We start from the raw sequence: 14,366 nt of genomic DNA on the forward strand, positions 1-14,366 counted from the left end.
CCTCGTCTTGGATCCATCATCCGTCTCGGCTCTCTTTTTTCTGTCCGACTGTGCTGGTGGACTATGGTCTCTCGGCAGTAGCGTCCACCCGGATTCTCAAAGCAGAGATGTCATTTGTTCAGAAGAGGTCTTACTGGGGGATGGAGGGCCCTCATCCAGAGACCCACATCTCCTCCAGAAGATGCACAGTGGCCTAGGGGTTGAGTCTCAGCACTGTCATCACTGTCACCGCTATGGCCTGAGCTCCATCCCCGGCCAGGGAGCAACCCACAGGGCGCAGCAGACCTCTCCTGCCTCGCCCACTGTTCCCTTCAGCAGTGGATTTCAGTGGATCCACCTGTTCTGCTCTCCACTCTGTCTCTGATGAATCCTCTCACCCCCACACCTCTGGCCTGAACCCCAGTTTTCTACATTAAAAAAATCACTAAGTTAGTGGTACTTTGTTAAGACAGCCCTGGGGATATAACACAGTGTCTGCTCAATTAAAAAACAGCCTTCATTTTTAAAAGCCCAATTAAAAAAACAAAAGGCCGGATGAACATTTAACAAGTTGGGGGCTCCCTCGTGCGCTTATCAAAGTAAGATGGAGTTGGTGCTTTTATGTGGGAGGACGTCTTGAGCTTTAATCTAAGGTTTGGAAAAACGCTAATAACACATTTTTACGAGACGCTCAGGGCGGAAATGTAGCTCTGATTTTGATGATGTCAGTGGAGCGAGAATCAAAAAAGAGAGGTTCTATGATGAGCACACAGCCCCCTCCAGCTCTCAGATTCGAGGTTTCGGTGAGAATGAGGTGGACTTGGCTGTGGACACTCAAGCCAGCAGATGGCAGAGGACTCTGGCGTGAGCAGGTGCAGTGGAGGCAAGGCAGGGAGGAGCGTGGGGGAAATCCTTGCATGATCTGTGCCCGTCGCATCTGTCAGCCCCACCACGCCGTCCCGGGGGTCACTTGTTTGGGGCCTGGCCCCCCCGGTTGCTACCGGCCATCGCGCAGGCTGGCCGTGTGCACGGGTATGTGGACTGACACTGACGCCAGTGACAGAGCAGTCACAGCTCCTTCAAGCTCAGCTCGTTTGCCTTTGGCTTCTGTCTTGCACAGCGTCAGGAACTGGGGGCTCCCTGACAATTTGTTTATGATCAACGCGGCGGGCTGACGTTCTCCGGCGCTTCACACAAATGCACGCCAGGAGAATATGAATACAAACATATAAAAGAACGCCCTCAGGTGATTGTTAATTTTTGGCACTGTGTAATTAAACTAGTTTTTAAAATGTTATCTTTTGCCAGGATCTCATTAGCAAAGCCATCTGCTGAGAGCTCGGTGGCCCATCTGCCTGGTGTTGTTCTCACCATTTTTATGAAAAGTATCTGCCTTTGCTGGTCCTTGTCTAATTAACTTCTCTCACAGTGGAATGTGATAATGCACAGCTTTGTTTATAGGCTTCTGAGAACTGTGGATTTTGTGTCTGTGACACCTACACAGGAAGCGCCCGTGCTTTTCTGTCCCGAGTCTGATGCTCTCCCGGGACCACGGCTGCATCTGTCGGCACAGCACGCGCGCGTGTGTGTGTGGTGCTGTGTCGGGAACCAGAAGGTGCTTCCGCACACCCCCAGGTTTCGAAAGACAGAAATTGACTCTGGAAACCCGTAGGTTGCTCCGCAGCGCTGTCCCGCCCCAAAGTTCGAAGCTGTTGGAAGTTCTAGTGTCTCCCCAGATCTGAGATGAGCGCAGCTTCTGAGAAGCCCTTGGCCGTTCTGAGATGAAAGACCAGTGGGGTGGACGAGAATTAACTGGTGGGAGGCGTTTCTATTTGGTTGTGCAGTAATATGCGATGCCTGCAAATAGCATCTCTACTCTCGATTCCGTCCGACAGTCATTACCTTAACTGAGATTGCTTTCCCCTGCTTGCGCTCAGTGGGCAGGTATTAAGTGAATGCCAGGATGGATACAGGTGCATAAAGCAAAATGTCTGTAAGTGGTTGATGAGCACAGATGTCATTTGTCACTTTTTTACAGGCAAAAAATTGCTGTGTCAGAAACTGGAATCTTTGTCTTTAAAATGCAGATATTTCAAACTCATTGCCTACTACGTATGTGGCTTTAGGCTCTCCATGTGTTCCTGTTACGTGTCTGATGCTCAAAAAGATAATGAAGACTAAATGCAGAATGGGGTGGGAAATTAAGAGTCCTTTGCTCTGCAGACTTATCATGCAATAGAGAAGAGACCAGAGATACAGACACCAAGGGTTCAAAAAAACAAAGCGACACAAGGAAGTCAGCGCTTGAGGGCTGCACAGAGATCTGCATGGAGATCGCCTCAGTGTTTGTTCTCATTGTCCTAGAGGTGGGGGAGGTAGGTAGGAAAGTGTCTGCAAAGGACGTCAAGCAGAAAATGGTTCCACAGATCAGTAGTGGGATTGGATCCAAAATTACAGCCATGCAAGGATAAAAATGACTCCACTGAGGACAGAGCGAGACGGCTTGATTAAAAGAAGTTTGGTTACAACAAATTTTATAAAAGAAAGTTATCGCCAGGTTAAAGTCTAATCTAATTGCAAACAGAATAATTGAGAAATAAAATCTGGTCTGGAGAGTTCTATTGATTTTCATATTATCTCCAATAAAAGCATTTCCCCCCATAGCTGCCAAGTGGTCAAATGGGTAGAGCTTGTTCACAGGAGTAGAAGACACTATGGGATTGATTTGGGAAGAAAGGACACATTTTCCCACTCTATTATTGTTCAGATTCTGTGATCTAGTCATGTTTGTCCAGCCCTGTAGTCGGTGGTTTGGTTTTGTTCTTAATGTCCTACCCGTCTGGTTCGCTGTTAAGGTGGGAAGTGAATCAACAGAAAAGCTACATAAGCACGGTCTTTGATTAATTCTGGATTTCAATTTTTTTGGAAAGCTGATATTTCCGTAATAAAAATGACCCAGGAAAGCACCCTGCTACTTTCAATTAACTATCTTCAGAAAAATCAGATTGATCCAGTTTTCTGTTGGTCTGAGAAATTGGTGTCACTGCTTGTTCTTTCTTAGTAAACTGGATGAAGTAATGAAATAATTTTGAAAACTATCACATCTATTTTTCAAATTGCACTCGTTCTTGTGGATGACATCACCTTATACCCCCGTCAGGACTTAAGGGTGCAGCTTCACACGCCATTAGACGTTTGTTACCTGCCTACGCCCACCATGAAGGGCCTGTCTTCCTGCGCTTTCTCATCCAATCCTTGACCAATATTTATCTGGAAAGTGCACAGGGGCCTTTGGGCATCGGGAAGACTCGGGGAGCTGTTCGTTTGCCATTTCAGCCACAGGATTTGAACAATTTTGATGGCATTTGATAAGTAGTATTCTCATAACTCTGGGACTTGCCCTGCTCCTCGTAGCTCTTCTGTTTACTAAGAGAGGATTGCTGTTTGACTTTGAATGAATTACTAGGCCAGCCAGAGTCACTCTGATTGCCTCTTCAAAACATTGCACGGTGCGGTTTTCCTAGTAACTATGTGTGCGTTTATGTATGTATGTGTGATATAGATGAACATATGTGTTTATGCATATTGCACAGATTCCTCTTTGTGACATGTAACAACCCTCTTTGTAATATAAAATTAGAGTTATAATGGGGTCTACGTTGTTAAAAACAATCTCATATCTCAGTGTATCAATTCTATTTTCAGTGTAAGTGAGGACAAAGGCAAGGCTCTCTTTATTTAAAGAAAAACAACAAAGTGAGCTTTATAAAGAGATCTAAGAAAGAAAAGACCACTCATGAAAACAGAACACAGCTATTTTATCTATTGGTGCCTCCCCGGGAACTCTATCTTTAGCAACTGTATGTGAAGCTCTTATCTGTTCTCTGGAGGTGTTATCACTTTCCCTCAAGTATTTGTCAACCTAGGAAGGAATTCAAGTCATTTGTTTGCATCAGATGGTGATTAGCTGTGACTTTATTGTTGTCATTAAACATTATGAACAGAAAGACATCACAGAATGAATTAACGAAGGCTCTTATCAGATGTTGACACGAAAAAATCCCCAAGTTTGCACCAGGGAAACAGTTACAGTATTGTTCCCCTCGGAAGATGCTGAAGTGGTTCTTTCCAACATACTTTTCTTATGGCCTCATAGTTACCAAGTAAGATAAGTTGTGCGAGACACAGTGTTTTATGTTTTAATCTCTGTTGTATAACATTCTTTGGAGGACAGTTGATATTAGGTAATGGTGTTAGCCTGCCATCATTTTAGATATTTTTTGGTTTAGATTTCTTTGCTAAATTTTGGATTAGTTTTCTCCTCAGTACAGGAGGGCTTATCCTGAAGCTTAGAAGTTCTCCTAAACTCAGCAGAATTTGTAAAAATCTAACTAGAAATAGAGTGGAGCCACATTATTTGGCATCAGTTTATTTGGGGTCTAGTTTAGTTTATGATTTAACATTCGTCCAAATGAGTGAATGTCTCCCAAGGCCATCTTTTCTGATAATGACTTAACTGGTTCTTCAGAAATCCTGATTTGTTCAGAAATCCGACTCTGATGATAAGATGCCTGTGCAGGGATGTTTTCTGTCTCTCCTGGGTCTTATCTTCACCACTCTCAGATTCTGCTTGTGAGTTGGCATCAGAGGTGAATGCACCTGCATCGCATGGTTGGGTGCGAGTGAGATCTGCAAAGGTCGAGATAAAAATACCTAAAAATGTGTAAGTCTAAATATTGAGGAGGAGCTAATGACTGTGCAAATGGCTGGTGTTGGGGGAGAGTGCATGTGCTCTTCACAGGAGCTGAGTCTTCTCTTGGCTTTGCACGCTCACGTGTGTTTCTGCACGCGTGGCTGTGCACACGCTGACTTCAACACCTGAAACATGGACCAGCAACCTGCTGCTGACATAACCTGCAGATGTCTCGGGGTATCTGGGTCTCTGTGTTTCAAGATTCTGCTGAAGGTTCCGTGGATCTAGTCCACGAGCTCATGGAGGTGCTGCTCTCTGCTCCATGCAGCAGCCGCCACACATCACATCACATCACATCACATCACATCACATCACATCACATCACATCACATCACATCACATCACATCACATCACATCACCGTTGCTTAAGTGTAAATGCATTCAGGTGAGGCTTTCAAAATGCCTCGGCTTTAAAGCTAAATCTAAGTCCCTCTGTCTGCATCTCAGGGCTGGGGTGTAATTTCTCTATCATGTGAAAATGTGGGTGTCCATGGAGCTACATTTGCTAATCTGCTCGCCGGTGCTGATTTCTTCCCCCGGGTCCAGCCAGAGCTGTAATAGCCGCTGTTGTTTTGGTGTTTCCTGCAGGCTGTGGCGTGGGAGTGTGATGAAGCCACCAAGAAGGCCTGCTACAGCAAGGGCAAGTCCAAGGTAAGGGGCAGCCCGGGCGGGGGCGCCGGCGGACTGGAGGGCGGCATAGAAGGCACTTTGTATGGCCGGACATGAGCCGCGTAGCCTGGAAAAGCAAGACCCTAAACACGTGTCTGTCACTTCTCAAAATTTTACTAAAATTATACAGTCATCAGTTTCTGAAAAGGATTCAGAACACAAGTCAGATCTAGCTGACACTTTTTGATCATTGGGCTAAATGGGAAAGTGATTGGCTGTGAGACCACTTAGGAAAATATGGGCCTGAATTTAAAAAATAAGAGTTGAGTTTTCCCCTGTCGCACCTCAGAGCTCACGCTAGAATCTAACCCACAGCATCTATTTGTAAAAGAATCTCACACCCTCGATTTTATCGGTGGGTTTGGAAGTCTAGGAAGAATGGACGCTTTATCTATCTATAACATTTTTACATAAAAATTTTTGCAATTTATTTATAACAACATTTCTTTAAAATAAGCACTTGTGCTCCCCCGCATCCCCCGCCCCCACAAATTCCTCAGGAAAGAACAGCTCGGAGCTAAGGTGGGAAATGCATTTCTCCAGCGGGTCCACATTACAGACCTCCCACCCTGGTCTGGCTGAGCAAGAGGCCCGTCCTCCTGCCGAGGGCGTCTGCGAGCCTGAGAAGGTGGGGCCCCTCCTGTCCCTGTTGGCTCATTCCTGTCCCTCTGGGGGCTCCTGCCTTAGGGAGCGTGGGGATCGCGCTCAGGGGCCCTTAGGAGAACAGTTGCCGGAGAGCAGCCGGGGAGCTCGGCCTCCCAGGTGTGGTCCCGGAACAAGGGCTCGGGGACGCACAGCCGGGTGGGCATCCTCGCGGCGCCTGCTTGTAAGAGCCTTAAGCCCCCGATGCCGCCCAATGGTGCAGCCTTCCCTGTGTTCTGAGAGCCGAGTAAAGACCTAGGAGGAAGGAAGGGGCGAAGGCAGATACCCCACCCTGAGTAGGGCAACACGGGCGCGCAGGGAGAACAGGGCAGAGATTGGGGGCGGCTGTTTACGGACGACTCTCAGCCTCAGAAAACACCAGAGATGCATCATCAGGGATGGAAGGAGATGCCAAGGCGGCTCCAGGTGACAAAGAATCGGGGCGTTCGGCCTCAGACTGCCCACCCTCGCGAGCAAGGAGCTCGCTCCCTTGCGTCTAACCCTCTGTTGGGTTTGTAGAAATTGTGGCTCAAATATGAAAAGGTGCTTCCTCGGTGCTCCCCCTGCCATGCACCCCACATCCCCGCCTGCTCCTGTCTTTCCTCTTCCCCTGCCCCCCACTCCGCACCCAGCACAGACAGGGCGGAGCTGGGAGCAGCGTTACCTGGGGGCCCGTCACCAGCGCACAGGCCCTTCTTCCCGTGGCTGACGCCAGCACGGACTGTCCCCTCTGCCTGGTGACCGGGTGCCCCGAGTGCCTGGTGTGGACAGCCGGCCTCCTGTCTCCGTCCTCTCTCTGGCACGCTGGCCCCTGCGCCCCCTCTTCCTTCTTGCTAGGCCTGGGGTGCACTGACCAGTGCTGTTCACTGGGAAACCCAGGGACGAACCTATCACCCCGTCTCCTGACTCGTGTCCTGGGCAAACCTCCCTCCTGCCCCTGGAGCCCAGCTGGCCGCCCCCTGTGGGCGCCCCCACCAGCCCTGCCTCGCCCACCTCTCCCCTGCCCGCCCGCTCCCCGCCCCGCCAGGCTGCAGCTTCACCCTCCCGCCCCTGCCCTGGCCTGGCCCAGCCCCCTGTGAGGGGAAAGCTTGCCCCTCGCGCCGTCTCTCCGGCTAGTTACCGCCGGGCGGCGATCGTCCAAGGCTCCGAGGTGGACTTTACTAGTAGCTGAGGGTCCTTGGGGTGAGACGCACTTCTGAATCTAAGCTGGCCACGTTTTGCCACGAGCAGTGACCGTTGTCGGGAAGGACGTGGACACCAGAGCGAGCGCAAAGTCCGTCTTCCACGGCCAGCGGGCAGTGAGCCTCGGCTCCGCCGGGACCGTCCCAGCGCATGGCCGCTGTCTCCCAACACGGAGCGGGGCGGAACGTGGGCACACGCCGTGGCCCTTCACTTTGCAGTTCTGGGTGTCTGGTTTTAAAGGGTTCAGAACAACGGCCAGGACAGTCATTACACGTTGACGCACACTGCCCAGGGGCGGGGGTCTTGAGGACGCGTGTTAGGTGGATGGCGATGGATTTCCAGCGCCGAGACACGGAGGAGGAGAAACCCCGCGTGTTCCTGTGCACGGCCTTCGTGGGCCACGAGCGCTGCGCTGACACGGGGCCCGGCGGTGGCTCAGCTGCCGGCATGGAGCGCGTGGGCATCAAAGGATGGGACAGGTCCTCAGGCGGGTCCTTCCAGAAGCTCTCGGGCCGGTCCATGGACTGGGAGCACCCCGGGGACTCTGACTCCTTTTCCTTTGCATCCTTGTGGCTTTTTAAAATGACACCCGGGCCAGTAATCCTCTGCGCAGAGACCCAGCCCAGTCCCGACGCAGAGGGAAGCCGACGAGAAACCCCTTTCAAAGGGAGCAGCCCGGCCACCCTGTCCGGGGCTGGCCCTGAATCCAACATTTGAACCACCGAACCCCTCATTCTGCCTGCTCCAGATGTTGACCCAGAAAACAGACCCACGGTGGCCGTTTACACAAATGCAGCATCTGTTTGGAGAGTGGAATCCAGGCCCTCTCGGCGGCCATGGGCTTGAAACGGGCCTGCAGCGCGTTCTGATGTGTTGGTGCTGGGTGCGGTGAACTCTGACCCAGATGGCACAGATCCGCTCCCCGAAATCCAAAGAATAATGCAAAATGTGACATCTCAACAATGAGAAAGACGCCAGCCATGTCCTCTGGCTCGTTTTCGGGGCCCTGAGCTGCGCTGGGGAAGGCGTTTCAGGACAGAGCCAAGAATGTGGAGCCCGGTGAGGGGGCTCGGCCCGCGGGTGGCTTCCGGCCCACAGCCTTCCCCGCCGAAACATTCCTCAGCCCCGACCAGAGAGCTGTGTCTGGCCTGGCTGGGCCCGGCGAGGCCATTGGGATCAGGATGTCAGGGCAAGAAATGGCCGATTCTTGGATCTCGGTCTGCTAGGAGAGGGGTGGGGGCGGCCCTGCTGGGTCTTTGTGAGGCTGGAGCTCAAGGCCTTTTGTGCGGCCACCTTCTCCCCCAGCACTGAGAGGGGGAGCATCTGTGTTTAGACTCTGAAACCCTGTCGTGTTTAGTTCTTGAAATACCACTCTGGAGATGGGCTTTGAGAACTATTGAAATGTCGCTTACACAAATATTATTTCAAACACAAATAGTTAATTCTCTTGTGGCCCCACAAGTGCCTTGTCTGCTAGGGCGAGTGTGTCTGAGCCAGACCCTCCCACCATGAACTTTAGGGACTTACAAAGGAGACCCAGTGCTTCTCGAGGAGTTGAAGAGCTGCTTTATGTGCACACCCCACGTTAGCACTTTCAAAAGTCTCGTTCATAAGCTGGTTTTGGTATTTTTAACACCGAGTTCCTAGAATGATTTGTCTAGTGGGGGCGCGGGGGGCGAGTTTCAGGGGGCATCCAGGGCTCTGCGCATCGTTCTTCCTGCTGCCTTCTGTGCTCTGCTTCCACTTCTGCTGAGAGGTGAACTCTGGGAAGGCACCCTGGGGTCCAGGTGGGGGTGAGCCTTGACCCCGAGAGACTGATGTCGGGACAGCTGCTGCGCCAATGCCTGTGACACATGACAGACCTGCCTTTATCCTATGGGATTTCTGGAATAGTGAGGATTTTCTAGGTTACCTGCTAACAATCAGCACAGTTTATCCAAGGTTTGATTTTGTAAATTGAGGTTCTCAAACATGTGTCCTGTGGAGTCAGCTGGGATGGAAGTTATCCCATTATGGAAGAATACATAGCAGTTTACATGGATGTATATTATGCAAATACTTTATTAAGTATCATGGAGAATAATTTTGTAATACATCCATATATGTGTGTTTATGTCTATTTTATGCATCTATATATTTATATAGAAATAATACTGTGTCTTTTCCAGACATGCTCCGTAATAAGTCTGGACGTGTATGTAAATGCATAGCTGTGTCCCATGCTCGGGTGACTGGATGACACTTTTTTTCACGATCTCACTAGTAATAATGACGGTGGTTAGTGCAGTCACCCTGAAAGGCCTGCGTGATTACTGTCAGTGCTCTTGGGCGTCAGTGCTCACCAAGGTGAGGCATGATTGAGAGGCAGCCATGTTGGTTTCGGTGCGTGCTCTGATTAACACAGGCTGCAGGCTGCAGGCTCCAGCCCTCCCGCCCGGCCCCATCCTGCCAGATGGGTGGGCTGAGTGACGGGCAGGTGTTGCCCAGGGAGCCGCTCAGCTTACAGGGCATCGTTCTTCCAGCAGAATATGCCAGCTTAAAGACCGAAAGGCCATCAGGCAAAGCCCGTCCGTTCATTTTACAAATGGCTTTGAAACACGCATGTTCTCCCGAGGGGCCAGGGTCTCGTGTCCTGGCCTGGTCCGAAGCGCTCTCGGCGAGTCAGTGGTCATGCCTCTCAGCTCTCAGTTCAAGCAGGAATTGCTTCAAAGTCACGGAGCAGTGAGCCCGCAGGGCCGCAGGCGCGAGGCGTGTTTTCACGGTCAGGCGGCGCGTTGACGGTAGGCCAGCGACTCTCGTGTCCAGCCACAGAAGCCACGCGGTGACCGCTGGTGGCTTCGGCAATGCACACCGGGGCTTCTTGGAAAGCTCGAGTTCTTTGAATTCCCTTACACTTCCTCAAGCTACAGTCGTGGGGGCAAAGAAACGAAAACTTCAGTGAGAAAGACCTTAGGCATTTACGACTGATAAGAGAAATGCGTAATGGACTCTCCGAAAGGGTCATCTTCGTTGTGGCGATAGTGTCGTGTGGGTGACTGCAGGCGGCACTGCTGTCCAGTGCAGGTCGCCGGGAAGAGGCGCGGGGCGCAGGCGCTGACAGAGCCCGGAGGTCTTCTGTGGGGGAATCTGCATTTGGGATGAGGAGCAGACAACGGGCCACCAAGCCGGGCCTGCCGGCCTGTCGGACTCTGACTCCTAAATCGATCTTCTGCTCTGAAGACGAGCTCTCCACTTTCTTCCATGTTTACTTTTTTTACGTTTTCTTTTGTTGGATCTTACCCCAACCTCTTTCCCCCCGAATCAAGAAGTTGTTGTTTTAGATGTCTGCGTTTATTTAGGACTCGGGTCTAGTGTGCTTCGAGAGGCAGCGGAAGCAGCCTGTGAACGGAGCTGACAGAGTTCTCAAGGCAGAGGCACAGGCAGGGCCTGCGCCGAGCAGGGCGCTGGGTCAGCGAGTTTGGCTCTGGGCAGAGAAGGAGGACGCAGCCTCACCTGCCCAGCTCCTCCTCAGGCGTCCCCCCTTCTCCTGCCTGGTGGGCAGGGCCCGACTCTGCCCCCCAGGCCGTCTGCTTGCTCCCCCACTTCACCACCATGGGCAGCTCCCGCCCCTGGGGCTGGTCCAGCCTCCATCCTTTTGGAAAAAGGCAGCCCCACTTCATGTCTGCTGCTCCTGGCTCCTCCCGCTGGCCTCCTTCCTTCTCTGGCTGGCTCAGGGGGGCACCCCGGTCACGGGCACCTGACCCAGACAGCAGAGCATCAGCCCAGGGTACCCTCACATGGTTCTGACTGCTCAGGAGATTCGGGGTCTGGCTACTCACCGCTCATAAGCTAGAGCTCTCGAGGGGCGAGTGTTGGTGGAAGGAGGTCACGTGTCATCAGGGGTCAGCCCCTGGACCTGGTGGGCTCTTGTCACACAGGCCAGCTCGCCAAAGTGGGGAGAAGTGGGACTTTTATGGGACTTTAAAGTGCTACGGCGAGCGGCCAGCTGAGGGGCCTGCACCAGCAGGATTTCAGAGAAACAGGCAGAGGTTTCCAGGGGCGGCATTCACGCCCCTCATCTCCCACCTGTGGCCTTGTCCGGTCTGTCCTGGGCGTGCGTCTCGCTACGGCTGAGAGGCTGTGGCTGCACCCTCACCTGACTCCTCCCTCCATCTTGGTTTCGGCCAGTTCTGCCTGGATGTCTGGTTTTATCCACTAGAAAAGGAAAACAGGGTCGAGCCAGATGAGCACGGCGACACGAGGAGCCGGGGACCAGGCAGAGGACGTGGCGTTTGGTGGGGGCGCTCGTGAGCCGTGTCCCGACGGGAACACTGTGCCCCCCTCACTTCCGTCCAGGGCTTGTTTCTGTGGCATGTGCTGCATCTGGTTCTCACACCCATACCTTTGTGGCTCCTCCAGTTCGTGATGGGCCTCAGAGGACCGTCTTTCTCCAGGGAGAGGAAGACAACTGCCCGGTTTCCTGTCTGGGCTGCTTCTCTGCCTGGGATGAGCTGCAGGTGCCTTCTGTTCCTTGGCAGACCCGGGACCCTCAGCCCTGAGGTCTCAGCTCTCAAGAGGGACTGTGCTCCTGAGGTGGCTTCTGTGCTCCAGGTCTCCGACCGCCTCTTGCATGCACCTATCTGGTGTTAGTTTCTGGATTTAAGAAAAGCCAAACAAACAAAAAAGAGCTATTTGCATCCTGACTCATCTTTGAGAGTGTTTAGGGAGCAGCAAGAAAAACCCAGGCCCCTGCCCGGGCCCCCTGGGCCTCCGTCTGGCTCTGCACCATGGAGCCCGCCCTGCCTGCTCCGTCCCTCGTCCCTCGGAAAAAGCCCCTCAGCCCCGGGTCCCCCGAGTGCCCGGCTGCGCTGGGCTCCATGTCCCATCCCTGCCTCGGTGCCATCTGCACACAGCCTGGTCTGGGTGGGGCTCCCCTGTGCCCTCTGGCCTCCCCCGGGCCTGGGAGGGATCCCCAGGTGGCTCTTTGAAGGCTTGTTTGGTTCTGTCTCTTCCAAACTCTCCTGGCCTGTCCCCAATGATAAAACCAAAACAGAGCAGAACAGAACAAGCCTCCCGCTCTGGTTCCGCGTCTCAGTTGCCCAACTTACTGCCTCCGGTTTACGCTTCCTCCTTCGCCCTTCTGTGGGAGCTCGCACCTTCCCTTCTGTTTTCGTTCTCAAAGGTCTTCAGAGTCACCGTCAGTGATAATCGGTTGCCGCTCGTGCTCATCCGAATTAAGAGAAACGTCTTCCCTTGATGTTTCCGCCACGTTTAGGCAGCCAGTTCGCACAGTTGAGCCCCGGCCACCTTCCCAAGCAGGAGGGGCCAGGCCGGCCTCCGAGAGGCACATTTCTCAGGCTTCGTTTGGTCCCGAAGCCCCACTGTCCTGCAACACCATCCCCGCCGGGACGTCCAGGGACTGAACAAGGCACAAGCTCAGGAGTCCCCGTACCTGGTCTATATCCGGCTCCCAGCTGAGCTGTGCATGGTAGAAACACCCTGCTTTCTCAAGTCTCGGCACCTCGGGGCCGTCCATCCTCTGCCTGGAATGTCTTTTTTGTCCTTTACTCAGTAAAAGCCACGAGTATCAGATGGCACCTCCTCCAGGAAGCCTGGCTAAATCCTTCTCTGCCTTTAAAACTTACCTCAGCTGTCACCTCTTTGGAGAGCCTTTAATCAGCCTTTCCATCCCTCCCCTCTGTGGTAGCCATTCTCTGTTTCTCTGTGGACCACTCTGTTCCAGCCGCCTGGCCATGATGGCCGCCACCCCTTCCTCTCAGAGACCAGTGGATGCTTCCAAGTGAAGGAGGCGCTTTCTGGCTCCCAAGTCCACGGCCTTGTCTTCTGTGAATGAGTTGCAGGCCCCTCAGCAGGGGCCTCTCCCCACGTGTCCAGGACGCCCTTCCCTGCGGGTCTGACTGTCCCTGGGGCTGTTTCTAGTTCTGGAGAGCTCCCGCTGGGCGTGCGGAGGCCTTCGCCCGGCCCCCTCCCTGGGAAGGGCACTCGCAATATTTGTTTTCCCAAAATCCCGGGGAAGTTTTCTAAGACAGTTTCATGAGCAACATCTGATATGAGGTCCCTTTTATTTGTTGTCCTCGTACATGTCAAAGGCGATTTAGAGTTGCTGCTGCTGCGATTCAGAATGAGGCACGTTCACCCGAAGAACCAGATGCTTTGAGACTGGGGTGGCACAGACACGCACGTTCGCGGGCTGTCTCTCTTAGCACAATAGCGGAGTCCGATTACTTCACTATTTGTTGTGAACTTGCGGTCCGAGGCGGTCAGTGGGCATTTGATTTCTTAGCCGGCACGATGGACTCACACCCGCACCCCGGCTCAGCCTCTGACGGGACTCCTGTGCTTTGTCTGCAGGAGGAATGTCAGAACTACGTCCGGGTGCTCCTGGTGGGAGGTGACCGGCTCTTCACCTGCGGGACCAACGCCTTCACGCCCGTCTGCACCAACCGCACGGTAGGGCCTCCTCCGGGCTGGGCGGAGCTCGCGCCGGGAAGACCGAGCATTTCTGTGGGAGCCTAGTGTAGACACGTTTCCATTCTCCAAGGAGTGGCTCTCAATTCCCAAAACATCTTGGTCAAATTCAATATTTCCTTCATTGCTTTATTCCTGGTCACAACTGCTAATTATAGGAAAGACTGGCAATGATTGTAGTTTGTATGATTTCACTGAAATGTGTGTCTCAGCCATTTCTATTAGCCAAGTGACCATAAACATGAGTCCACACTATATTCTCTCTCCTTATGCTGCTTTATGGGGAGGAGACTGTTGCGTCTGAGAATGGCCTGAAACCCCATTCAAATGAAACTGTAGTTGACACATGTCGAAAAATGAGAACAGAGAAGTGGGTCCAGTTGTGTCCCTCCTCCTGGGTAGGTGGGGGCGTCTCCTGGGTAGGTGGGGGCTGCAGCGGCAGGACCCCCAGGCCACATGTCACCTCCTTAGTGCAGATATTAGTTTGAGTTTCCACAGGGCACATGAAGAAGCAGCAGCAGCGCGTCAGTTTCCCGGCTGCACAACTTCTTTAAACCCCGACTTTAACGTGTGATTTTACTAATTATTTCCCAACTAAAGCTCAGTTGTTGGGAAGACAGGCAGAAGCAGAAGGAGGAGGAGCCAGGCTCACAGGAAGCTGCTGGAGAGCTC

At 52.7% G+C, this 14,366-nt stretch overlaps 1 protein-coding gene across 2 annotated transcripts in view; it reads left to right on the forward strand.

Moving 5' to 3' along the window:
• The window catches only part of SEMA5A (semaphorin 5A), a 343,026-nt gene that overhangs the window by 225,988 nt on the left and 102,672 nt on the right, over positions 1-14,366 (forward strand). For both annotated transcript variants that reach the window (XM_037529538.2, XM_054687924.1), the window contains 2 exons: positions 5,322-5,384; positions 13,578-13,676. In XM_037529538.2, the coding sequence (XP_037385435.1) occupies positions 5,322-5,384; positions 13,578-13,676 (162 nt within the window). The remainder of the gene's footprint in view (positions 1-5,321; positions 5,385-13,577; positions 13,677-14,366) is intronic.

This window comes from Talpa occidentalis, unplaced genomic scaffold (assembly GCF_014898055.3).
Source record: "Talpa occidentalis isolate TD23 unplaced genomic scaffold, MPIMG_talOcc4v2.1 talOcc4.6, whole genome shotgun sequence".
NCBI lineage: Eukaryota > Metazoa > Chordata > Mammalia > Eulipotyphla > Talpidae > Talpa > Talpa occidentalis.